We start from the raw sequence: 25,183 nt of genomic DNA, 5'->3' as shown, positions 1-25,183 counted from the left end.
CTGTCAAACAGTAGTAACTAGTAACTAGTTTAAGAAAAAAAAAATTCAAACTCACTCTTTCAAAGGCAGAAAGATACTTGTTAAGATGAAGATCAGATCTTACTATTCCACAGATTTTGCTCTGTCCTGTTAGCATCTCCATATTCAAAAGAAAACACAACATCCAGTTTTGGTCAGTAATGTGTCCATTTTAATAAACTCCTTAGCCACATTTCTCACCCCCTTCTTCCCCGCCATAAAATTTCAATTCACACTTAAGCAGATGACACAATTTGATGGCGTACAACCTCAGTTTTTAAATTTCTGCTCTTAATGCTAAGAGTATCAGGGGCTAGTATTTGCCAAAATTACATAGAAGTCAGATGTGCCCATGCAAAAGAAGCCGATCTTTATATACAGTCCCTATTTTTTCTTATAAATTTAAATATTTTAAAAAATGTATTTTCAAAATGTATAAAGTTTAGGGAATACCCCAAATGTATCTTAAAATAAAATGCTTTCTGGTTCCAAAGGTTATTTCAACAATGAAGACCAAATTTCACCAGATAAAAGGCACTTGTGCTGTGTGATGTCTTAGGCAAGTATATGTTAGTTTCATAACAGTGTCTTGAATTCATGCAGCTGTCTCTGAGCATCAAGCCTCATTAAAGCAGCCAAAAGAGATAGTGAGTAAACTTGATTCCACAGTAGTAAAAACATAGAGCATTGTGCACTGTCTTTGACTCTAGAATCAAACACTACTGAAAAACTGCTGTCATTCACATGGGAATTCAAACTACATTTCATTCTCTCATAATTTACAAAAAAGTATGTCATTTAATTATGAAACTAAACCACCAGTGAACAGCTCAGTGTTCAAATAGTTTGTGCCACTGAAAGTCTGTATTTATAAACAAGCTAGGGACTAGTTATTCAAGGAGCAGTGCATTGCATTTTCAATTTCCATTTTACTGTTGAGATAAAAGCGCAGTCCTATTTGCCTTCATCTTCTCCAGCCTTTTCATTAAATGGCTATTGGTCATCTCCATTTCTTCTATCTTATCCAGTGCTGTTCTTAACTATAAAATGAAAAAAAGTTATTATCAGTTTAGTTTATTTGGACTTTGTGCTGTTCTCAAGCTGGATAAGAGGAATAAAAGTATTATGTTTTGTAAGAGTACCACAGAAGTTAAGATATGACTTCCATTATTGCAGGCAGATGAAACAGAATTAAACTGTTAAAAACAATTGTGAAGCAACTGAAACATGAAGTGTGTTCATTCTAAAAGAATTAGGTGCCTGTAACCTCCCATTACATTAAACCAATTACCTAGAACAAGGTAAACTAATCTCCACCATTATTACTTGCATACCGATACGTATTCCCATCACAGGTAGCAGCTATCATGCTAGTGATGCAGCATCTCTTAAGCAAAAATGACCAACAGCACAGTTAAATGCAGCTTCTTCCCAGAATCCTGTGAGATCCAAGCTGGAAAATTCCCAGGCTGTCACTTGACATAGGAACCATTCATCTCTCTGGCAATACTTTGTAGGACTACTTTAAAATATTACAAGTTATCACATTTCGAAAAAAAAACCACTTAGATGATTCCTTTCAAGGAAGTACAGCATTGAATCGTAGTTAGCATTACTTTAACATGTCACAGATGTCTTCTGAATGTCATATTGAGACTTGAAGGTCATATTAAAAAACAATTAAAAGATGTATTCAAAGATTACAAAAAAAGAGAGCTTGGAGGTAAAAGACAGCAGCTTAAGACAGAAAGGAACATACAGCTGGAAAGGAAACCAACTCAGTTACCTCTCGCTGAAGCTTCCTTTTATCAGCTTTGAGTTCATCTTCTACTTTTTCTGCATTTTCTGCTGCATTTTTATACCTTGCAACCTGTCCCTCAAGTCGTCCAATCTGTAAACCCAAACAAGACAAAAGCAACATACTCAGGTGTTCCACCTGGAGTTCACCTGCCATCAGCTGCTCTTCCAAGGACACAGCTGAGAAGACACAGAAGGTTTAAGAACTAAGCAGAGAGAGAAGAACTGGAATACAAAAACTCAAGACTTGGGAAACACATGGGATTAAAAACTAAAGTGGAAAACTGAAAAGCAGAAACTGCATGAAAAGATGCAAAGTAGAAAGCAGACTGTGAACTCTTATCAGGACATGATGAAAGAGGTCTTGAGCCCAAGCACAGAGTTCAGCAGTAAGGAGAGGACTTGAGACAAATCCTGATGGCAACCTGCAGATGCTAAAGCCCACTGGCTGGATTGTTCTATGTACAGCTCCCTGCTACCCCTAAATCCACATGATAGGCTACTAGACTGAATCTGTGCAAAAGAGAAAAGATACGCATCTGTGATTTAAATTACAACCTTTCATTTAATTTTTTAGGTAATAAGCTGTAATTAAGTTCCTAAAATACAAAAGTATGGCAGATTATAAAGAACTGAAGCTACTAGTTCAAGAAAACCAATTCATGTAACTTAATGACTCATAAGGAAGTTGTACTGTGGAAGGTACAAAATTTACTCTCTGCAGTTACACATCTACAAAAACAATCACACTTTGTAAGTCAATAACATGGTTTTATAGCTCAGCACTCTAAGATTTTCTCTTATGGTTAAGGCTGTGCACAGGTATTTAACTGTAGTGCACAGGTATTTAATTGTAGGAAATATGAAAAAATTTGGTGTCATTCTATGTAAACTAAATACCAAACAGTAAATCAAATTATGAAATATGCTTTCATAGTTTTTGTTGAAAAAAGTATTGCAAAAGTGTGCAGTGTAATAACAAACATGATAAAAGACACTTACATTTTGTTCTAAAGTAGTTATATCTTGTTCAGCTTTTGAAAGCTTGAATTTGTATTCACTAATTTGTCTGTTGGCATCTCCTAGACAAAAATTGACATCAATATGTTAGTCAAAGCAACAACTCTCTTAAGTAGCAGTTCCCCTTTTAATTAAAATTAATTAAAAAGACCATTTTACTGAGAAGCCCATACCCAAGATCACAAAGAGGTAAATGTTCTTTCAGCAATCTAAAAGAGTATGGAAAGGAAATAATTTTCTTTTATTTAGAGAAAACAGCTACAGTCTCTATAAAGTGTGCATTAAATCTCAGGCCACAATTGAGATACACACCTTTTAAAACACATTTAGATCAGCAAACTAATTGCTTAGAGATCAACATAATAATCAACACACACTGCAAAATGCCAGACCACAATAAGCATTGAGCAGCATTCAGCTTAAACATCTGTAATAATATTTGAATAAGGAGCACAAGGCTTGAACCTGACTGACAAACTCTAAGGAACTTTGCAAATTATTTTGGTGTTACATTTGAGCCCTCACATTGCCAGTGCTTTGTTCATGTTCATTAACACAAGCATACTAAATGACAGTCTGTCTAACAAGTTTTCAGCTGAATAGCTTGCTTGAAATGAAAAGCATCTTATGCTTCTATGAAGCAACACTAAATATTAAGGTAAATAAATTTTTATGTTTTGCTTCGGAACAGAAGTCTTCTAGATTAGGTTTCTATATCAAAGATTGATTGAACAAAATCATCCCATAGAATATATATTTTAAAAAATCTTATCTGAAATTCTATTGTTTAAAAATTATACTCAAGTAGTGGCACCCACTCTAGGCAAGGTTATCAACTGAAAAATAACCAGAATGCTGTTCTTCAACACTGAAAGAGGGAGATTTTTAAGGTACTCTGCAGTGAGAATTCCATGCAAGGAATGGAATATATATATGTGTATATATATATATATATATATATATATTCCATATATACCAACAAAAAACCTATCTGCTCAACAATATAGTCACTCACAATACAACTAGTGCACAGCAAGAGTAGCTGGAAGTCCTGTCTGCAAGAATAACTTTGAACAGTAACCATACACCTACTTTGCATTTCAATTAGCTGCAAGTCAGAGCCATTCTCCAAGTCTATTGTATCTGGATTCATGCTATCACTTTTAGAGTATTTCTGTCGTTCTTCTTCTAACTGCATCTTCAGTTTTCTAACCTGAAAAAGGAAGTGTTTCTTTATGAAAAAAAGACTCCCAGAAGCCAGAAGTTCAGCAGCTGTGTATCTAAATGTTCAATGGTAAAAAGGCATCTCATCTACTGAGATGCCACTGGCTGAGAAGGTTCTGTAAACAAGAATTGCAGAGAGATGCAGGGGAGTCAGTCCCTGAGGTTTGTGGCTGTAGACACCCATTCCCATCACTGGGCAAGTGCCCTCTGCATGTCAATGTACAACCCAAACCCACCAGTTTGGTCAGTACTGCAGGGATATCTGTACAGTGCAGGGGCACCTTATAACTAACACAGCTCACTTTTTTCAGAAGAGGAGATGGCATTAAACTCCATTTATGGATTTCTTCTACTGTGTATGTTTCCCACTCCAAACACACACGAAGATATTGACCACTATCCTAGAGAATTTACAGACAATAATCCATGGCTTTTTTAGGGTGTCCTTTCTCATACTTCACCTGGAAACAATAGTCCTAGGCCAGCCTGTAGTGCACATTAGTCTTTAATAGTTCCATTTCATGCTACAGCAGCTGTCTCTCAGTTTTTCCAATAGTCAGAGAACATAGATTTCTCAGCTATGTGCCCTGTGTATGAACATTATGAAAGAAGTAGGGGCTACTTTTTGGACACTCTTATTAAAATATTGTTCTGCAGATTAGCAGTATGTGAGTTAACTTGCAAACTCCCCATTCATTATACAAATCAAATATATGATCAGTGGTTTTTAAATTATACAGTGATAAATGTGTGCTTACATATTTTTATATATTCAATACTATAATTTACTGGCAGTCCAAAAAAGTATCTGTACTATAATTAAGGTTCATTCACAGCAAACCCAAACAACAATGCTTTAAATTTGCAATGTCTTCAACTAAAAGAACAAAAACTGTAGAATTCTTAACAATTGCTCAATGCCTGTATGTTTGCTTGAGTCCTTTCTTCTCAAAACAAAGCTGTATTTAAACACTATTATTTTTAATATTAATTTTCTCTCTGAGTTACCAAAATGATCAATGAAATAGCATCACTCAGCAATTTTGAAGAAAATGCAACTTGAGCTTATGAGAGTGTAGTTGTACTGACTTTAATATTTATGCATAAGACAGTTACACAGATAAAAGAAAAGAAAATAAAAGAAAGAGCTTTAAGGATATGCACTAATAGTAAAGTCAGGAACAAGTTAAATTTCAGTTAACCAGCTACTGAAATGAAGTTTATTTACCAACCAAGATCAAAGTTCCATGGATAAGAACAATAGCAAGAGGAACTGCTAATTCCAGACAGTCACTGAGGTGAAAACTTTAATATTTCATTTTGCTTTAGTGCTTACGTATCTGATTAAGCACTTTTGTGCTTAACATTTGTTTATTGCACATATATATATATATGCTATACATATATATAGCAAATATATATATATATATATATATATATATATATATATATATGTATATATATATATATGTATATGTAGTCTGTAAAATGATACACAAAGGTGAACTTATTTTACCTGGGACAGTAATTCCTCCTTTTCTCCAGCCAGTTTTCGTAGCCTGATATCTAAAACAAAAGAACCGAATTAAAAATCAGAGAAATCTGTAACTAAGGATATGTTTTTCATAAATTTTTTTTCCATTCCAAATGAAATGCTCATCAAAGCTAACAGCAACTAGGACAACTTTGATATCTCACTAATAACACAACAACCTTCAGTTAATAGCAGAAAAAAGGGAAAAATACTTTATTCACACTGTTTATTAGTATAACAATTCTAAAAACAAGACCTCAGAGTTTATCAAAAGAGCAAAAGAGTTTAGCAAATATCTCTACTTAGTCAAAAGATCAGTAATGACTACAAGCCATTACTACAGTCAAGCAACACTGTGCTAAGACTAGAGCAGCTCCCTTAGAAATTGTAACTTTGACAGAAATGAAGCATAGTAATATCTGTATTCCCCTGTGAGGGAGCCACAGCAGAAGTATGTATCAAGTGTAATTGATGTCAATACAAAAATATGTAGTATAATTCAATTATATAGATTCAATATATATATAATTATACAAGTACAAGTATAATTCAATTATATAGAGATTATTTTTCTACATGTTAATAGAGTTTTACAGTGGGTTGAACTTGCATACAATAACTTGCTCAACCTAAAGATAAAAGCAAGTTAAAATGACTTAATCCCAAAACCCCCAATTAGTGTGTCTGTTGTCTCTGTCATTTTTTGAATGCTTTTAAAACTTCTTTTTCTAATGAATGTGATGGAAGACTGCACTTGATGTACTTTCATTGATTACGTATACTTCTAAAGAATTATTTTAATGAAACACAATGGAAAACATAGTAATCCAAAAAATGACGCTTTAAAGCAAGATGTTTTCTGTCAGTATTAAAACAGGAACTGGACCAAGAGAACTAATCAGTTTCAAACATCTAAGCACATACTGTTTTTTCTTACTCAAAAGATACATCTGACTACATGACTACTCAGAACAAACAAAAAATTAAAATCAGTTCTGAAAGCTGTGTAAGCACATATTCCAGAAGCATCACAGGTGCTTGCATATGCAAATGTAAGTCACACCCACTGTGAATGAGAGGAAACAAAGCCTATATAAAAAACTCTATAAAGTGTGCTAGGATACTTTTACCTAGTGGTCCTTCTCCTGCAGATTCCAAGACTTGAGCTGCTTCTTGTGATACAACTGTTATTGTACCAACCACTGATTCATGGTTTAGATCCCCATTTGGTGTGCCATCTGGAATTATAACTAATCCATGTTTCTAAAAAAAACAAAACAAAAAATAAACTAGTCATACTACAGAAGTGCTAAAATAGAAATCAACAGGTAAGTTTTTAAAGAGCTTTTCAAATTCATTGAAACAATTACAATGATATGGACCATTTGTCCTACCCTAAGGTCAGGTTTTCAGAGTGCACAAGAATTCTTCCTCCTTTTTATTGATGTTGATTTCATGTCCCATTTCTGGATTTGTTACTGTAAATAACTACTACCAACATACCTGTCCTCTCTTCATTGTTTCCTTCAGGTCAGCCAACTCCTCTCTGAGCTCATCTCGCTCATTCTTAATGCAGTCAAAGTAATCTTTCTGTCTTTCTAGGGCCTGGACTCAGGCAGATAGCAAGAAAAAGAATGGCACAGAGAAAAAGCATATGACAGACAGCAGAAAGATTTTCTACAAGTAAATACAAATAGCTCAATACAGGTAAAGAAATTAAAAGTGATTTTTAAATATGTAGTAATATACATCTCAGATAACTGCCTTCTACAAGTTGCATATCTAACTTCATGTTGCACTTGTTATTACTTTTTTTCTTAGATTTTTCGAGAGTTTTTTTTTAATCCAGCAAATTCTATTTTTTAGGAAATTTTGATAAACTAAATTGAGTACCAAAAGAGTAAGTGATTCTTCTCATACAGGCACTCTGCGGCAAGAAATAAAATTTGCTGAAATGCAAATGGCAAAGATCCTAAAACAGTACATCTATTGAACTAATTTCTCTGCCTTTTATAAGGTACAGAAGTAGAAATCATACATCATGGAAGACCTTGAATGTATCCACTCATGAATACTAGTTTATTTACTAGTTGCTTAAGGGTAACAACACCATTTACTAAACCGAAAGCAATTAGTTTTAGAGAGAAACAAAAAAAGCAGCAAACACTAGTAGCACTATTTTAGCACAAAAAAGTACAGCAGCTAGAAGTGCAACATGGGTGTAGATAGGTTTGCCTAGCTAAGCTGGAGAGGTTACCTGGTAGTTAGTTGGACACTTCTACTTGACTGGGCAGCATACAATACTGCATGCATTAAAAATAATCCTCACCATACAGCAAGTGCCAAAGTATACACACATTTTGGCCAAGAAAATAATCCAACTAAACCTCATCCTATACATGAATGTGTAGGAATGGACTGATACCATGACAGAAATGAAGGTGTATACATTTGTACTGTACTTGCCTCATGTAACTTCAATATACTGAATTTTAATAACTATCTAGAATCTGTATACTAGAGCAATATTCTAAAGCATTACTCAGTTTCAACAGAAAATTTTGTCAAGTGCTGTTACACTTGATTTAATTATATGTAAATGTAACATATAAAATAAAGGCAATTCAACATGTGTGAAAACAGTAGCTGACATCTTAATTTAAAAATCTGTAAATGTCCTTTTATTTCCTAGCACACACTAGATCTCTAACTACTTTACAAATAGCATGAAGAACCTTAATCATTACATAATTTTGTGCTCTACTTAAAAGACACATGCATCTTTTTAATTTTTGAAGAACAGTGGAAGAGATGGAAGGGGAAGTAAGCTCACCACTTGAGAGAATGGACACAACAGCCCAGAATCATAGACACAGATTGTGTGTACTTGACAGTGACCTGTGATGATGCTGACCTTCCCCAAACATATTTTCTATCCTTACCCCCTAATAATACAAGTGTTGGAAATCAGAAAATTCTGATGGGGGAGGAAGTGAAACTGATACTATGTATTTCCACTTATGTAGATCTAAGTAATCGTTATTCAAAACTAGTAAAATTCTTAGTGTTTGTACACTGAAGGTTTAATTTAATATGACATGGATTTTGCACAAAATCTACCTCTGCAATTCTTCCGTTGGAGCAGGAAACAGAAATCAGGACAACAAAGTTCTGCAGACAGATTTTACCATACTTATATGAGCAAAATCTGATAATATGCCAGAATCCAGAGATATTTGGAATCCTTTTTTCTAAATATTCCAAAAGCCTTCATAACTTTTATACCAAACTCAAGAGTTGCCATTACTAAATGAAAATTTGGAGCTACTAAACAGTAGAATAACTGTGTATTTCAGGAATATAACACAACGCTGTAACTCAGTGTCCTCAAACTGATCTAATTTAGGATCAAATATAACCACAAATTTCAAGCACTGTAGAAACAGGACAACATATGAAGGCAGGTGTAAAACAAACTTGTGCTATTTTGTTCTGTTTGCCTCCCTTTCTTTTTCTGAAATGGCTAAAATGTCTTATATACATTGTAAAATTTGGTTACAATTTTAGTTATAAACTACACTGTGAAGCTTCGCAGTGACATCTAAAGCTGGAATAACATAAAAATTAGCAGTAGGAGGGAGAAAGGTTCAAAAACTGTGAGCTAAGAAAAGTATGTAAATATTTAGAGATATCAGAAAGAAAAGAGCAGCATTTTTACATTTTCTTCTCTAAGAGAGTTCAATTCTGAGAATTAAAAAAAACCCCAAAAACTAACTAGAAAAATAACCAGTTATGGTGTTTACAAGAAGACAAACTGGCAGGGCAATTTTGGCTAAAGTAAAATATGTCTATCTTTTTGTCATTCTGGCTGGCAGGTATATTTGAATATTGGATATACTCGTACTGATTCTGGCAATGTATTTCAAAGAGCACAAAAATATTGCACAAATTGAGACAGTCCAATATACAAATGTGAGAAATAAGTATGGAAAGGATAGGGTAAATTAAAGATAAAAAGCCTTCAGAAGAATGTTCAGAAAACTTTAGAATGTTGAATTTTTTTATGATGGAAGAGAAAGACTGAAACATGAAAAAAAGTAAGACAGGATAGTTTTTGAACTGGCCACCACCAGTTAAAAGGCAGCTTTTCAAGGTCACTTGAACTCCAGCAAATAAAACAATTTTCGAAGAAATCTACATATATTGAAATATGGTATAAAGTTCAGGTAGAGAGAAATGACCCCTGAGCTGTCAAGAGGCAGACAATGTCTTTTTAAAGGCTTTCCAATTAACTCTCTATTGCCGCCAGGCAATCTACTTGTGTCCCAGAACAGCCACAAGTTCAGAGACATGTAGTCATCACCAGTGACTCCTTTCTGGGACTTCTACCTGCCCAGAAGCAAAGCTGACAAACCGTGCCTGACCTACATTAGCTGCATAGTATCAGCACAGTTCTTTCTGTACCACTCTCCTTCCTACACAGGAACCTTACGGATGCTCCTCAAAAGGTCACCCACAACCATTGTTTCAATTACGATTCTCAATACCCAAAGTATTTAATGTGCCATATCAGAAAACCAGCTTGGTTCAGTGTTGCATCCAAGCTAACCAATTATACAAAGATCAGAAGTGCAATACAGGAATGCGCAAGTTGGTTGTAGAAGTCAATTCAAGATCATATCTTTTACCACCAGGCATGCCATCAAAATTTTTGCAAAAAAATTGTAAATTTGTATGTGTAATAGTTCATGTTACAAATTTAATTAGTACTACTTATCATTATTCAAGTTAAGTGTGTCTCATTTTCTGAAGAAGAGAAAGACTGCAAAACATTTTATTCATGTAAGTTGGGAGTGGCCTTAAGTTCTTTGAAGTACACAGAATTCCTTGGGATGTAGAGGGCATCCATCTACTTCTAAATTTAAAAAAATAGCTTTCCTCCCATATTTCATTCATACCCCTATTTTTTTATCTTTCCAATTAACTGTCTCCTGGAGATCAAACACTTCTTTGGTTATGAAGTCTATATTCTCCTGCATACGTTGATTCGCCTGTGGTAAATAAGATGAGGGAAGAATAAAAGAGGAAAGAGAAGTAAGGAAATGGAAAAAAAATCCAAACATTAAAATAGATAAAGGAAACTAAGTAATAAAAGTCAACCAAAGAGTTTATGAGCATGAAATTACAGAAACAGTGTGCAGTTTAATGTAATATATTTCTCATTCATTCATGCAAGAGAATGGTATTTTATCCTATTCAATCACTGTTGTTGGGAAAACTTACAGCAGCTAGAGTTACTTTTCTTTAGTGACTGTTCCCACTGCAGTATGTGGATCAAAACAATTTCCCTGCTGTACTTTCCAGATACCTTCAAGTCCCCTTTGGATCCGAATATTACTGTTAACAATTGGTTTGATTAATTTTTTACAAAATAAAATAATCTTCTTGAAAGTATAAAGAAGGGAGTTAGAATCAAACATCCAGGAAGCAAAAGACAATTGCTGACTGCTTTCTGGTACTATATGAATACGTATCAAGTGTAGTCCTACTTTTTTAGCTGACTATCATTGCATTTTGTTCCTTCCCCTGAAAACATAATTAAATGCTTAGCTATGAAGATTACTTAAAAATTTTAAGACCTAGAGACAATTTTTTTCCTTCTTAAGAGTGAACTTGATTTTACATCTGGGAACAGAAGACAATGTCCTTCTGCAAAGAGCTACATGGCTTCAGCTAGATTTTCTGTTAGTGTTAATAGATGGGAAAAAGACACAATAGGTGGTAAATACAGGTCAAACCTTCAAAGGGACTGAATGTATTTGTGACTATTTGACACATGCTATATTCTACCAAAGTAAAAACTCCAGAAAAATCTACTGCATAGTCTTAGTTCATATACTCAAACCCCACCAAAACCCCAAACAAGAACATGCAAAGCTGTTCTTTAATTCTCAGTGCAGTCAAAGATAACAGAGCAAGCAACAGAGCCACAACAGAAATTTTTAGGGCTTTTGCTTGTCAGCATTTATGCTAACTCAAAATGCTGATACTTAGGATAATCTTAATCCTTTTCTTCTGCTATTAAGTCATATCAACTCCAGTTCATGAAGCATAATACTTCTAAAACAAAACTGGGACTTTTCAGAAACCATTTTGAGTTACAGTACCTACCACCTAGAGAGGACAAGAATATAGTGAAGAAATAAAGGATCAATGAACTATTACACAGCTTTTGAAAATGACAGTAGGAGACTTTGGCCTATACTCTTAAAGATAATAAATTTTTACTGCAATAAAGACACAGTGGGAAAATTATGTAATAATTGGACTACAAGTTCCAACTAAAATAATTGGGAAATGGACACCCATATACTGCTGACAATATACCTTCATATATATATATATATCTATCTATCTTTATGGATCATTTTAAAATGAAGACTGATAATAACTCTAGGATTTCAGGGTGGGAGGGTTTGATTCCAGAAACAAAAGGGAAAAGGGGAAAAAGAAGCAGGTGAGAGGGGGAAAGAACACACTGCACACCCAGCAACATGGTTGTGGCCAATAACATGCTGACCAGTATTGCTGTGTATTATGCTTGAATGGTAAGCAAACAAATATTCAGTATGGCAAATTTCAACTGTTGATACTCATAAAAATCTGAAATAAATGAAATAGAAATTTTTGGGAAAGGCAAAGAATAACATTTGGTATTATCCATGCATCAGAACTTTTAGCTATGGAAAATTATTTTGGCCACACAAATATTAATTCTGCCCTCACAACAAAGAAAAGATACTAGGAACATTCATGAGAAAACCACAATTTCTCACAAGAATTAAAGGCTTTGCAAGATGTAATACATTTGAAAACCTTGCAGAGACATTTTCAGCTTCATAAATTTAGGAGGAACAGCAGCTTAAATTCTACACACTAAAACAAGGTAAATTATTTCTTAATAATGCAAGATAATATTTAATCCTGTTTTGTGTATGATTTCCATTCAACTCTTACACCACATTTAGTTGCACAGGTTCTATCCTACACTCATATGAGCATACCTCTATCAATTCATCTCTCTGTCGAAGGCCCTCTTTAAGTTCATCCAGCTTATGCTGCAGAACACTGCAGGTGTGTTTCTGTCTTTCCAATTCCTGTATTAAATAAATCAATTATTTATATTTATTTTGAGTTACGTATGAAATTGCTGCATGGATTTGAGACATTATACCTACCAAGCAGTTAAAAGACCACTGAAGGGGTCTAAATAAGTTGTCCAGACACTTACCACACAGAAGATTTTATTTAATAAACTGTAGAGAGAAAAAATGCCATAAAGACTTGTGCCCAATACTAACAAGTAAAGCTACTCTGAGTATTTTCAACTATTCTTAATAAGTAGTCCAGGTTTCTGTACTTTATAATTAGAAAAAAAATACCTTTGACTTCTCTTCATTCTCCCTACAGAACTCTGCTATCTGTTCTTCTTTCTCCTCAATAACATCCTTTAAAGTATCCACTTGGTAAATCAAGTTGTTTTTCTCATTGTCTAGTTGGGCATTGGAAACCATAGCTTTCTTGTACTTCTCTTCAACTTCAGCTAGTGAATCCTACAAACAGCAGAAGAGTTCACGTTAGTCTAACTTTTTGATGCATTGTTATAACATTAAAATACCACCATAATGTTAAAGTATGAGATGTTGGACATTAAAATTATGCAACCATTTTTGTTTCTGAAATATATTCTTTAGAGATACTAAGTAACAGTTTAGGTCCATTATTCAACTTTGGTCATACACAACAATGAAAAGTTTAAAAAAGCATGAAAAATACAAGATAACATTCCACTTTTCTACTCTGCCACATTCACAGCAACTCACAGGGATACAGTAGTAACATCACAGCTTCACATTCTAGTGAACACCACGTATCTAGTAGGAATATCAGTGTTCTCAAGGCATACATGAGAAAACAGTTCAGAATGAGGCAACAAATCTAACAGAGAGAATGTGGAGAATTAAATCAGTAAAAGAGACCACAAAAATAATCCCAAGAGTAGCTTTAACTTAATGCTCGCTGTTTAAGTAGCACCGTATGACCTTAGATTTAAATCTTTATGACAGCCACATGATTCCAGTAAAAAGAATTCACTATTTAAACAGATATTTTATCTTTGGTTTACTTACTAATTTTTTTTTTAAAAAGCATGTAACTTGGTTCTCTGCCTAAAGGTGTACATGCCTTGCTATATAGCCTCTTGAACAAATCTCCCCCATTTACCATTTTATCTTGTTTTTAGTTCTAGTTGGGGTTTTTTTTGTCAGAGTTGTAACAAATATCAACCATTTAAATACTTAGGAAACTATCACTCCAAGCGCTTTTAAGCATGCTTTTATTTCAATATGCATTATATAGGGGTTGGGACTACATGATCTTTAAGGTCCATTCCAACTCCTTAACATTCTATGATTTAAAAATAACAAAAATTGATTTTCAGAGTCCTAATTTTAGAATTGAAAAAGAACTATTAAGCCAATCCCTGGACAAAGTAGATCTAAGCCCTACTACAATGTCTTTGTACATCATGTAATCTGTTCCTTGAAGGCATAAGTAACATTATCTTAATTTTTAAATATTTGTATTTTGAAGCAGAAGCACTAGCACAGGAAGGGCATGAAGCTTGGGTTTCCAGAAAATAGAGCCCTACAACTAATATATTAAGAAGGTGGCAACAATCTAAGTTTTCTAAGAAAATACTTAAGATCACTATCTGCTAAACAGTAAAATTATGCAATCATTTTTGGTTTAGAATTATGGTCATGTCTTCTCTTTAGAAATACTAAGTCACAGTTCAATATTCTGTTATGCGAAAGTAAAAAAATTCCCTATCCCCAAACACTATTCCATGCACTATTCCGCATTGTAAATCTCCAGTTTGGGAAAGCTGTAGGGTATTTATTTTAGCTTTTATAATTTTATCATAACCACATATAATTATTTCACTGAATTCTGGAAATATCTGCTAGAGAAATATAATTTTTTGAAACCCCAGAAAAAATAATTACAGATTAGAAGAGACAAAACAGTGTAAGTTGTGAAAATATAACACAAGTACCATTATAGTCTAGGAAGTAGTAGCAAACAGCAAAGATGACTCAGGATAAGAAAAAGGAAAAAAATATATATATATATAAACATAAGTGTGTGCAAGTAATTCTGAAGATTAAAACCAGAGAAAGCATTTCTTTTTGTGATGCTGTAAATACAAATCTTGTAAAGATTGGCAAAACAAAATGCTAGATAGAGCTAGCAAACCTAAAGACTTTCAAAGAATAATCCAGTTTAGAGTTAAAAAAAGGAAATATTAGGATTATAATGAATGCTATAGTAATTTCACAGGGAGGTATGAAATGTAACAAAAAAACATGTGACTAGGAAAAAAGTCCAGTTTGATTATTTCTGTAAATGTGGTGACTGGGGTCATGTAGTAATTTAGTTCAGCAGAGATCTCTGAATGCCAGCTGGTCCAGTCTCCTAACTGAAGAGGGTCAACTGAGATCAGGCTGCTCACAGCTCATCTCCATTTTAAGTATCTCCAGAAATCTAGACTGCAGATGGTCAAACTTGCTGGATGACCTGCACCAGTGTTTGCTTTCCTTGTGAAAACTCTTTTTTCTTGAGTTCCAATTGGATTTTTCTGCTCCTACAGCTCAACTTTCGTCTGTTTTGTCTGTCCCTTGCAAAGAAGTCTGTCCTCTCCACAACCTCCTATCAGACACACTAAAAACAGCAACAATACTGCCAACCACTACTTCAAGACTTATCAAAGCCGGTTGTCTCAGCCTCTTACTGTATGCCATGTGTTCCAGGTCTCCAACCTTAAAAAACAAGACTAGGGTGGGGCTTAAAACACTGCATTAGAATGTCATTAATTAAAAAAATAATGGCAGGGGAGGATGAATCTGCAGTTACTAAAGAGGAATAGATTGATTTGGATACTCAAAGTGAAAACTGCTTCTGAGAGAGAAGCTAAGTTATGTCTAAGTCTCTGTTGGGTAAAAAAACCTGAAACATTGCAAAGACTTCTTTGCAGCTGTCCCCTTTTCACTTATTACACATGTTCCCCATGATTCAAGAATTCCATGCAGCTTCGGGGAGTCTTCCAGTTTGATTTGAAATAACTTCTGAAACAGTTGAAGGACACTGTAGAATTTTTAAGGATGAAGCAGTGGGAACGGGATGGAATGAAAACATATAAGGCTCTGCATATAACTGAAAGCTATGAAGAAATACCACCCACAACTTTATCAGTAAAGTGCTACAAAACTTAGCTTGCTCAGCTAGAACAAGATGATTCAAGCTAACAGACATCAAGAGAGTGCACTGTTAACAGCATAAAAGAAAAATTTTGAGGAAAGAAACAGAATTCCTTTCCAGCTGATGCAAAGAAATGCATAAAGAAGCAACAAAACAATCAAACTGAGACACCAAAAAATTTGAAGACCTAACTAAACCAAAACCAGCAACATTAGAGTTTATCCTGCTGTTTATACTGATACCCAGTATATTTGTAGGTGGGTAAAACCCACACTTTTAGCAGCATAAGGGCAACCAGAAAGCTCAGAAGGTAGTGTGATTACAAATCCCCATTAGTCCAACACTGGAAAAAACCAACCAACCAACCAAAATCCCCAACATTTAAATGCAGTGTAAAGCAGGTATCCTGGTAACTCTTCTGTAACATACACAAGACAAAACTGACCAAGTCCAAGTTGAGAAAAAGGCAGTACCTTCCTAATTAAAAAAAAAAAACAAAACAAAAGTTCCCAAAAGAATCTCTATGGAATGTGAACTAACCTAGGAACATATAATTCAGTATTAGCAACAACATAAAATGCAGTTCAATTCTGAAAGTCAAGCATAGATTAAGATCTTACTATTGCATACTGTGCTCTTTGGTAACTGTAATGGATTACAATAAATAATAATCCATTAACCACAAGTCAGAACAATAATCATAACATGCTGGCAAACACATAAAAGAGTGAGAGTCAGATCCATTCTGAAAATATGAAGCGGTCTCACATTACACTTGATCTATGGCTCATACCTCTATGTCTAATAATCCTGTAATCTACTACTCTTTGAAGTCCTTTTAATATTCATATGTCAATATAAGTAAACCAAAACATACTTCTTCTGAACATACTGTTACCAGATTTAAAGTTTCCTTTAAAGGTAAAGTTATAAAGAGGAAATAACTTTTGCTACACTAAACAGCTCGTATTACACATTTTCCCCTTACTATATGATCTAATATATTGTTAAATTGAAGAAATTCAAGTAAGCTGATAAATACATCACTGTTACATGCTCTAATACAAGAAGCATTCATTTAATTCAGTCTCTAGATGGATATAAAACATATGAAAAGTTCTCTGTACTTTTACATTAAACCATTCATAATTAGACAACAGAAAAGAGAACACAACAAGTATCTTGGAAAAGATTTGTAAGCCCCATAATTTTTTGAATCCTCTATCCCTTCAATACAAAACAGTGAAAAGTAGGATTATTTTAAATTTACTGCACTGTAAATTGTGTGAAAATATATAAAAGAAAGGCATCCACACTAGTTTAAACAAGTCAAAATACAGACAAATCTCCTGTGGAAAACTAGTATACCTAGCACCTAGCAGAGGTAGTTAGCTCAGTGTGCTGCTGCAGTACAAACTGCAGATTGCACCCTTGGTATGGGGAAATGACTGGAGCTTCCAGCAAGAGCGGTGATCGGGCACTGACCCTTTGCACAATAAGGTGCATGGGAACCTGTGGCACCAGCCAGGTAACCAGCCACTCAGAGATACAATGGGAGCCAATGGCTCAGCGGGAGGACCCCACACCCCCGTGTGCATGGACTGTGGATACAAAAGTCCACGGATTGCTTGGTTTAGGGTCCCTCGTTGGCAGCATCCAGCTTGATCTTGAGCTAGTTTTGTGTGACTCTGCCATGATTAAAGTACTTAGAAAAATCTGATGTCTGAGACTCTGTTATGGGAAACCTGTGGCTGAGCCTGTAGGGAAACTTTGACGGACAGTGTGAGAATGGTGTGTGCAGCCAGTCTAGTGCAGCATCCACTGACTCACTTGGTGACTCACTGGAGGGTTTTGCTCCCAGCAGTGAAAGTCTGGGGTGGTGGGAATGTGACTATCACAGTGGATGCAGGATTGCCAGACAGCAAAGTTTCCTTAGCACTCATTATCCTAATGCTGAAAAAAACCAATCTGTGATTTAGAGAAAATAATGGGACTATAAACCAGCATAAATGATTTTTTAATGGCAAAAAATTAAAACAAAATTAATTTTCTCCTGCAAGCACTATGCCTGCCGAAACTAACTGCAGTACATCTTTCAAAATTATTATTTTGCTTTTGCTTTATAATATGAAGTATTTGCTGAAACTTAGAGGACTAATTTTTAAGTTCTTTGCCATAATTATCGCCTATTTCTTTGTTCCCCATTTAATACCTAGTAATTATTTTGTATATCTGTTTATTTGCTAACAAATCTCTAAGAATATAAACTGAGCACCTCATTATCTTATCAGAAAACACCTATACATATATAAAAACATTAAAAAGTATTAACTCTTCTAACGGTAATCAAACAATAAATATGCCATCTCGTATACATTTTGAACTGATGGTCTTCATGCATTAGAAGTTAGATACATGCTTTAAGAAATTTAAAAATTTGTTAGTGAAGCCACTATACGTTAGTGAAACTGGTGATAACTCCATTATGCAAAACACCCATTCAGAATGCATGCTTGGGAGGAGCCCTGATACCTTTAATTCTTTAAGTCCCTGCATGTATCTCCCTTCTACATCATGTATCTGGTCCTTAAGATCATAGATATCCTGCAGGACATAGGAATAAACCATTGCATAAGAAGTATGGGAAAATAATTTAAAGTTGAAAAAGCATTAACAGGTTTACATGCACTTCTGTCAAATGACAAAGCCTGCAATAATTCCCAGAAACTAAAATGAATTCACAACAACTTGATGGAAATTAAGGTTTTGTTTATAACCCTAACTCCAACACATCTCAAATAGGACAGAATTGTTTGAAATTCGACAAACAAAGCTTAATAAGGTAAATGCTTAAACCATAACTCTGTACACAAACCAAGATAAAATACCAAGAAAGTAAAAAAATACTTCATGATTGAAAATGACATCCTCATAGCATTTTCTTATTATAATAGAAGTTCTGTATTAAAAAAAAATTTCCTATTTAAACTAGTTCCAAATTCTCTAAAAATGCAATTCACCCGTAATTCACTGAGGGACGCATCAGGATCCACCAAATTACTTGCATCTCCACTTCCTCTCCTAGATGAGTTGCCACTCTGAGGAGCTGCACTTACTGAATTGCGAGATGAGGGCTTAAAAAAGGGAAAAACATTGTGTCAGGAATCATATGGTTATTTCTGGTACTTGATAAAACTCTTTATAAATTTCTTCAAAGTCATAGAACAGTTTTCTCTCTGGTCTTTCTTAATACTAGCTTACAGACAGTATTTTCCATTGAGTATTTTCCAGCATCTGTGTTTCTTCTTGGTAAAATGCTGGTTTCTTGTTGATGACTTAGTGTATCAGAACATTAGAATTTTGAGTCATCTATCCAGAAGATATTCATAATCGGCTAATAGTACTGAAATACTGTAGACATTGACAATATTATTAACTCATAATTTCTGCCATCCAGGATTCAAAAGAAAACCAACAATGAGAATCTATCATATGGATTTTTATAGCTTTAGCCTCCTAAATTTTAGTCTTTCCTGGTAAGTCTTTCTCACATGAAAAATAAATTGTATAGAAAATTATTACTGGCCAAAAGTAAACTAAAGAATAAATTTTTTCCCTCAAGAAATAAAAGTCATAAACCACTAACTCTGGGCAATAAAAAAGTATATCTAAAAATATTTTTGCAAGCTAACCCTGACAAAAATACAAAGAATACACAGAATGTACACTTTTTGAATTATTTCAACACTTGTGATTTGTGAATGAGCACTGACTTTAAAGAATTTTTAAAGTTTTTTTTAATTTTAAAAACTCTTACCCTTGAAAATATTTCTGAATGTGACTTTTCACTCTTTTCTTCCAGCTGAAAGAGAATAGGGAACATGATTACCTTTTGTAATAAGGAACTACCGAATTGGTATCTTTTGTTCAAAGAGACCGAGAAATATTTTTAAATTAAACCATTTAAAAAATTCCAGATGTTAGCATAGATCAAGACAGGAAAAATAATATTTAGCTTAAAAAATAGTTTTTACCTCAATTGCAAAATACATGTAAAGTAAAAAGCTTGTAAAGAAAAAAGCCAGAAACCTTTCTTTAAAGTTTTTAAAATGTCATTACCAGTACTGAGCAACAAAACATGCCTATTCTTAAATTTCAAGTATATTTAAATATATGTTTCAAGTAGTATTTAAATTTCAAGAGTTATTACTACAATACTAGATGGCATAACAGATGCAAAGCTTCATGCAGGTACACTTCAGGCAGTCAGTGACAGCAGGGTGAATGCTGTAGTTAACAGAAAACACATCTGTACATTCAATCTCTTTAGTGTCACCTGCAATTACATCACAATAAAACTGGTTCGGGTAAAAGCCTATAACTGAAGTGTACGAAGTAAAAGCAATCTACAAAATAATTTCAATTCATATTCTATCTACTGAAGACTAAGGAAAAGAACTACCACACTCCCTTCTTACTTAGGAAACTGCTATTGCAAAATTATATTGTAGATGTCCACATTTTCTACATTTCTATGAATCAAAATAGGTGGGATTAGACACATATTTAGTATGGTCTCTCACATATCCTGCTTCTCAAAGAATACCTGTTTTTCTCTATGCCAGGGAGAAGAGTTTTGGAAGTCTATTGCAATCACAGAAGAAACAAACACTACTTTATAAGACTTTTCTTTTTCCTTCTTATTGTGGTTTCTAAAAAAGCAACATTGCTTCTTCATGACAAATTCACTACCTCCAATAATGTACTGAAATTATAGATTACAAATATTTGTTACCAGTGTGATGATAGAATGATGTGAAGAATCCAATTGATCTGAAGGATACATTTAGACTAACCTAAATAAAAATATAAAATTCAAATCTAATGACAAATAATGATGATAACACAAGCAACTAAGAAGGCAGCATAACTACCAGTCTCAGCCTCCACATTTCTTTCAGCAGAGCATTAATTTCAGAAAGCTTTATTATGGGAAAAAACGCTGAAGTTTAAGCTGGAGACATAATTAGTCTCTCATTATTTGAGAATGATACAGATGAAAAATAACATGAATTATTACAACTTATATAGCACAGTAACAGTATTAAAATATCATCTAAATGCTAAGCCACAGAAAGTGATTGTGAGAGTAGTCTAGCTCTCAGTCTCCCATTCAAAGCAGAACCACAGCCAACAGCTGTGGTTTGATCTAGCAAACTGTCACCAGCTCCTGAACACAGAAGTTCCGCAGCCTTGCTGTAAGCTGACAGACTGGAACAGTAACATCCTTTTGGAGCTTCTTGGAGTGTCTGGTCTGAACTCTTAAACTGCAGTGTGAGGTTGCTGGCCCTTGTTGCACTGCTTGGCAAGGGTACAAAGACTTTGGCTCTCACCTAGGCAAGCAATTACATGCTGCTGATCAACACATACCATTCTTTCTGCTCAACTAAATAAACACAGTGCTCCCAGTCTCTCTGCCTACCTACTGCATCTGCTAACCCTAAATGCTGTTTCAAAAGATATAACTAAGAACAGAAATTTGCCATTTACTCCATGCTATTAAACACAAAAGTTTAGCCTGCAAGTAACAAGAATATTTAGAAGTTACAGCAGCAAGAAAGAGAAGGTGGCTAGGTTTGGTATAAACAATGTTCAACCTAAAGGGAGCTGCACAGGAAAACCCATCATGGTAATTTTCCTGTAACATGATCTCTTGATTGACATGGGATTCTGTACAAGTGCATAGCCAGCAAGGAGTGCTTCCGTAATGGATTCTGAAAAAATCTCATATGGGATGACGGAACACTAAAATGCACTAATGCAGGCACAGATATAAGTATCTTTGTCACTAAAAGAAGTAATAGTATTCCAAAAGCACACAAAAACCTCCCTAGCATGGTTAATTTCCATAAGAAAAAAATGTAAAATATTTGGGTCTTTAAAAGATTGTTAAGCTTATCACACACACACAAAATTGTGAAGTGTTACACTTGTCACATGCTTCTAGCAACAGTCAAAATCTCCTTTAAAAGAAGGAGCATGCTTTTTAAAATTTCACTCAGTAAATTTTTATATGAAAGCAAGTCCCAACTCCGCAATAAACCAATTTGCAATTAAGTAATTTACAATGCTTTAACAGTATTTACTCTTTCAGAGTATGAAAAGAAAATCCGTGGTTTTGCTGTATTCACCAAAGTGTAAATAAAAAGCATTACACTCACACTATTCAAAACTTGGCCATAATCTGCATCAGAAACAATGCTTCCCCTGTGGTTGGAACGACTGAAATAATCAGCAGTAGTTTCACTTTGATCAGAAAAATCAGAGGACTTCAAAAGATAAGGAGAAGGTGAAAGAGAACTGAATATGACACCACTGAATGAGCAAAAGTTTATTTAAAACAAAAAAATCCTACCTTAAATCTCCATTATTGCACTAAAAACAATGAACATTTATTATTGATTCATCTTCCTCAATTAGAGTTATATAAAAAAAACATAAAACCAGATAACAAAGGGTTTAGTATTAATTTAAGGTCAAATACAAACTACAAAAATTAAGTTTGCAGATCATAAAAGACAGATTATATAAACTGATAAATGAAAACTATTTTTCTCTACAAATGTTGTCTTTTTTTCATATCAACACAAACCCAACAGTGCTAGCTATAATCTGGGCTTCTTCTCATTCCTAAATTTAAGACATCTTACACTAGAAGGCAAAGTTACTCCCCAAAGATGTATGTCAGACTGGCACCTGAAAAGGCGGGGGAAAATGCTAGTGCTACACATTTCTTGTTAAAAAAGGCAAAATATATCCAAGTGCAATTACATCTGCAATGGGAATTAAAATGAAACATTCGACTGAGATACATTATGCCATGTAAAACACAGTATTAAATGGGAAGAGTGGAATTATCATAAGCTTATTGATAACATTCTACTTCAAAAGGCAGAAAGTTAAAACTAAATACAATCTTCACAGTGGAAGTGATTATAGGAGAAAAAAATCCTTCTATGAAGAGTTTGAAAATATATTGTCCTTATCCAATTCTCACAATTTAAAGAAAAATTCTTTATTCTTGATGTATGTGATTAAAAGCTAGCAAGGTTTAAAAAGTTACATATATAATTGGTATACAAAAAACAGTTTATTGGTGAACACCTGGCTCAGATTATGCTATTTTAGGACTACAGAATTTGTAATTGTTGTCTCTGCTATGTTATGTTCTATTTCTCTGACAACAAATTTTCCAGCTATTTTTCAGCTACCTCTATATTTCAACTAGTTTCTTAACTTTCATTAAATGTAGCTAGCTAGGTAAATTTTGATAGTTGGAAATTTGGCTAAACTGTCCTATTGCACTTGCATTTCACAAAGTATAGAGATACTGAACAGAATTCTTCTTATTTATGATTATAGCAAAAGAACAACTCAGGCTACAATCTATGATGGATTTTTATAATTCAAAATCCACTTCTCTTTGCTGTTGAGATCCATATACCTAATAAACCTTGTTGTCCCTCCTTCCATACTTTTTGCAGTCCTAGCATCTTTCCCAATGGGTTCATCAAAACTTAAACATTTTAAGATGGAGAAGCATCACACAGTTTCTCCCAAGTGTTTTCTACCTTTTAGATCTCTCCTACTTGCTCTTCTGATTTTCAGAGAGACCTAAACTGACTTCAAATGCATTATCCAGAGTAAAACCAAAATAAAAGCCACAGAAACAGTAGGAAATTAATGTTACATTATTCATAAGATTTTTACCTCATCTGCTTTTCAAGATTATTTCATTAAACAAATGCTTTGAACTCTATTAAGCATTCACTAGTGTGAATGTACCTTGGCACTACTGGTATAAGATATACATAGTGAGATCTGATATATATTTATATATATATATTCCTATATATCTTAAAGTAGTTTTAAGAAAGTATCTCGGTGTTAAGAAAGTCTAAGAAGACAAGTAGCGTTTTCACAATGCAAGAGACTATATATATATATGTCAATACCTGTTACATTTTAGAACTTCATAAAGCAACAGCAAAATTACCTTTTTCCTAAACTCTCAAAAATTCACTGATATCTCTTGTAGCTAAAAGCATTCGTTTCTGACAAATGTGGTTTTATTTGTTTAGTACATATAACACTGTTAATATGTGAGAAATTTTAAAAAGGACTAAACATTTCAATTTAGTTCATACTAGAACACTGATAACTTATTTTGTTTTGTGTGGTGTGACAAATGAGCAGCTATATTAATGAAACTCAGACAATTGTTCTGTGGCAGAAGCAAAATAAAACTCTTTAAAATCACTTTGCAGCACAAAGAGCCAAGTTTAGAATGACACTTTTAATACAATACAGACCCAGAAACAAATTTTTCTCATTTTGGATAGTGGTTATCATAAAAACAAATGATCAAACTTCTTACTGCATGATGTAACAGTTTCCATTAATCCTCTTCCCCAAAGAAAGACTTTTCCACATGTACTGTAGTGTGTTTCATGTGCTTGACCCATCTATGACATAGGGTGGTAACCCCAACTATGTGCTATACTTCAGTTACTAGTTGTTTATTACAAACATGAAAAAGATATTTAGAAAAACAAATTCCTTCTACAGTTTACCGTCTTACTGCTAAAAGTTTACATCTTGTTAAAAATCATACCTCTGACAAATCAAAACTTCTTTGCGAAATGGAAAAATCATATCTGTGTGTTGCTCAGTGAAACAATCACAAGTGGACATACTCATAACTGCTGATGTGTTAATACCAAAACATTCATCAAATCGTGCATAGGAATGCTCACCACAGGACTACTTCGGACTGAGTTTGCTCTTGAAGAATAACTGCATTCAGATGGCTAAAGAAAAGTTATGAAGGACACTTTCACAACTTTCATAGATTTTTGTCTGCAGAAAACAAAGATAATGAAAGAAACAACCAGAAGCCTATAACACTAAGAATGCAAGAACTATTTATGTCATTCATCACCACACAATGAGGCCTGACAAAGAAGGAATGAAGTACCATGTATACCGAGACTCAGACATTATCATGCCACACTCATATGCTGTAATTCCTATGCACAGTCACGTACTCTGTTATCCTATCTACATATTTCCAGTTAGTAGCATACTTCTTGAGTAAAAAAAAAAAATTTAAGATTCGCAGTAGCATTTACTACTACTAGCAGGAATGTCTATTTCCATGTGTCACTTAAGAATTCCCTTAAAAAACAGCCAAATACTTTAAAAAAATCA

The 25,183-nt window shown here is 34.0% G+C and overlaps 1 protein-coding gene across 39 annotated transcripts in view; it reads right to left on the bottom strand.

Moving 5' to 3' along the window:
• Positions 1 to 167: 167 nt before the first annotated feature.
• LRRFIP2 (LRR binding FLII interacting protein 2) overlaps positions 168 to 25,183 on the bottom strand; it is a 57,402-nt gene continuing 32,386 nt past the window's right edge. For 20 of the 39 annotated variants that reach the window (XM_041471647.1, XM_041471630.1, XM_041471636.1 and 17 more), the window contains 15 exons: positions 24,730 to 24,783; positions 22,135 to 22,242; positions 19,731 to 19,775; positions 18,934 to 19,047; positions 18,446 to 18,517; positions 13,036 to 13,206; positions 12,658 to 12,750; positions 10,552 to 10,644; positions 7,097 to 7,198; positions 6,724 to 6,856; positions 5,576 to 5,625; positions 3,928 to 4,048; positions 2,818 to 2,897; positions 1,805 to 1,909; positions 168 to 1,058 (listed from right to left, as the gene is read on the bottom strand). In XM_041471647.1, coding sequence (XP_041327581.1) covers positions 948 to 1,058; positions 1,805 to 1,909; positions 2,818 to 2,897; positions 3,928 to 4,048; positions 5,576 to 5,625; positions 6,724 to 6,856; positions 7,097 to 7,198; positions 10,552 to 10,644; positions 12,658 to 12,750; positions 13,036 to 13,206; positions 18,446 to 18,517; positions 18,934 to 19,047; positions 19,731 to 19,775; positions 22,135 to 22,242; positions 24,730 to 24,783 — 1,452 coding nt within the window. In that variant the 3' untranslated portion in view covers positions 168 to 947. The remainder of the gene's footprint in view (positions 1,059 to 1,804; positions 1,910 to 2,817; positions 2,898 to 3,927; positions 4,049 to 5,575; positions 5,626 to 6,723; positions 6,857 to 7,096; positions 7,199 to 10,551; positions 10,645 to 12,657; positions 12,751 to 13,035; positions 13,207 to 18,445; positions 18,518 to 18,933; positions 19,048 to 19,730; positions 19,776 to 22,134; positions 22,243 to 24,729; positions 24,784 to 25,183) is intronic. The other 19 variants (XM_041471638.1, XM_041471641.1, XM_041471653.1 and 16 more) reach the window with 12 other exon arrangements.

This window comes from Pyrgilauda ruficollis, unplaced genomic scaffold (assembly GCF_017590135.1).
Source record: "Pyrgilauda ruficollis isolate IOZ18807 unplaced genomic scaffold, ASM1759013v1 scaffold272, whole genome shotgun sequence".
Taxonomy (NCBI): domain Eukaryota; kingdom Metazoa; phylum Chordata; class Aves; order Passeriformes; family Passeridae; genus Pyrgilauda; species Pyrgilauda ruficollis.
This window is presented reverse-complemented; position numbering and strand designations above follow the sequence as displayed.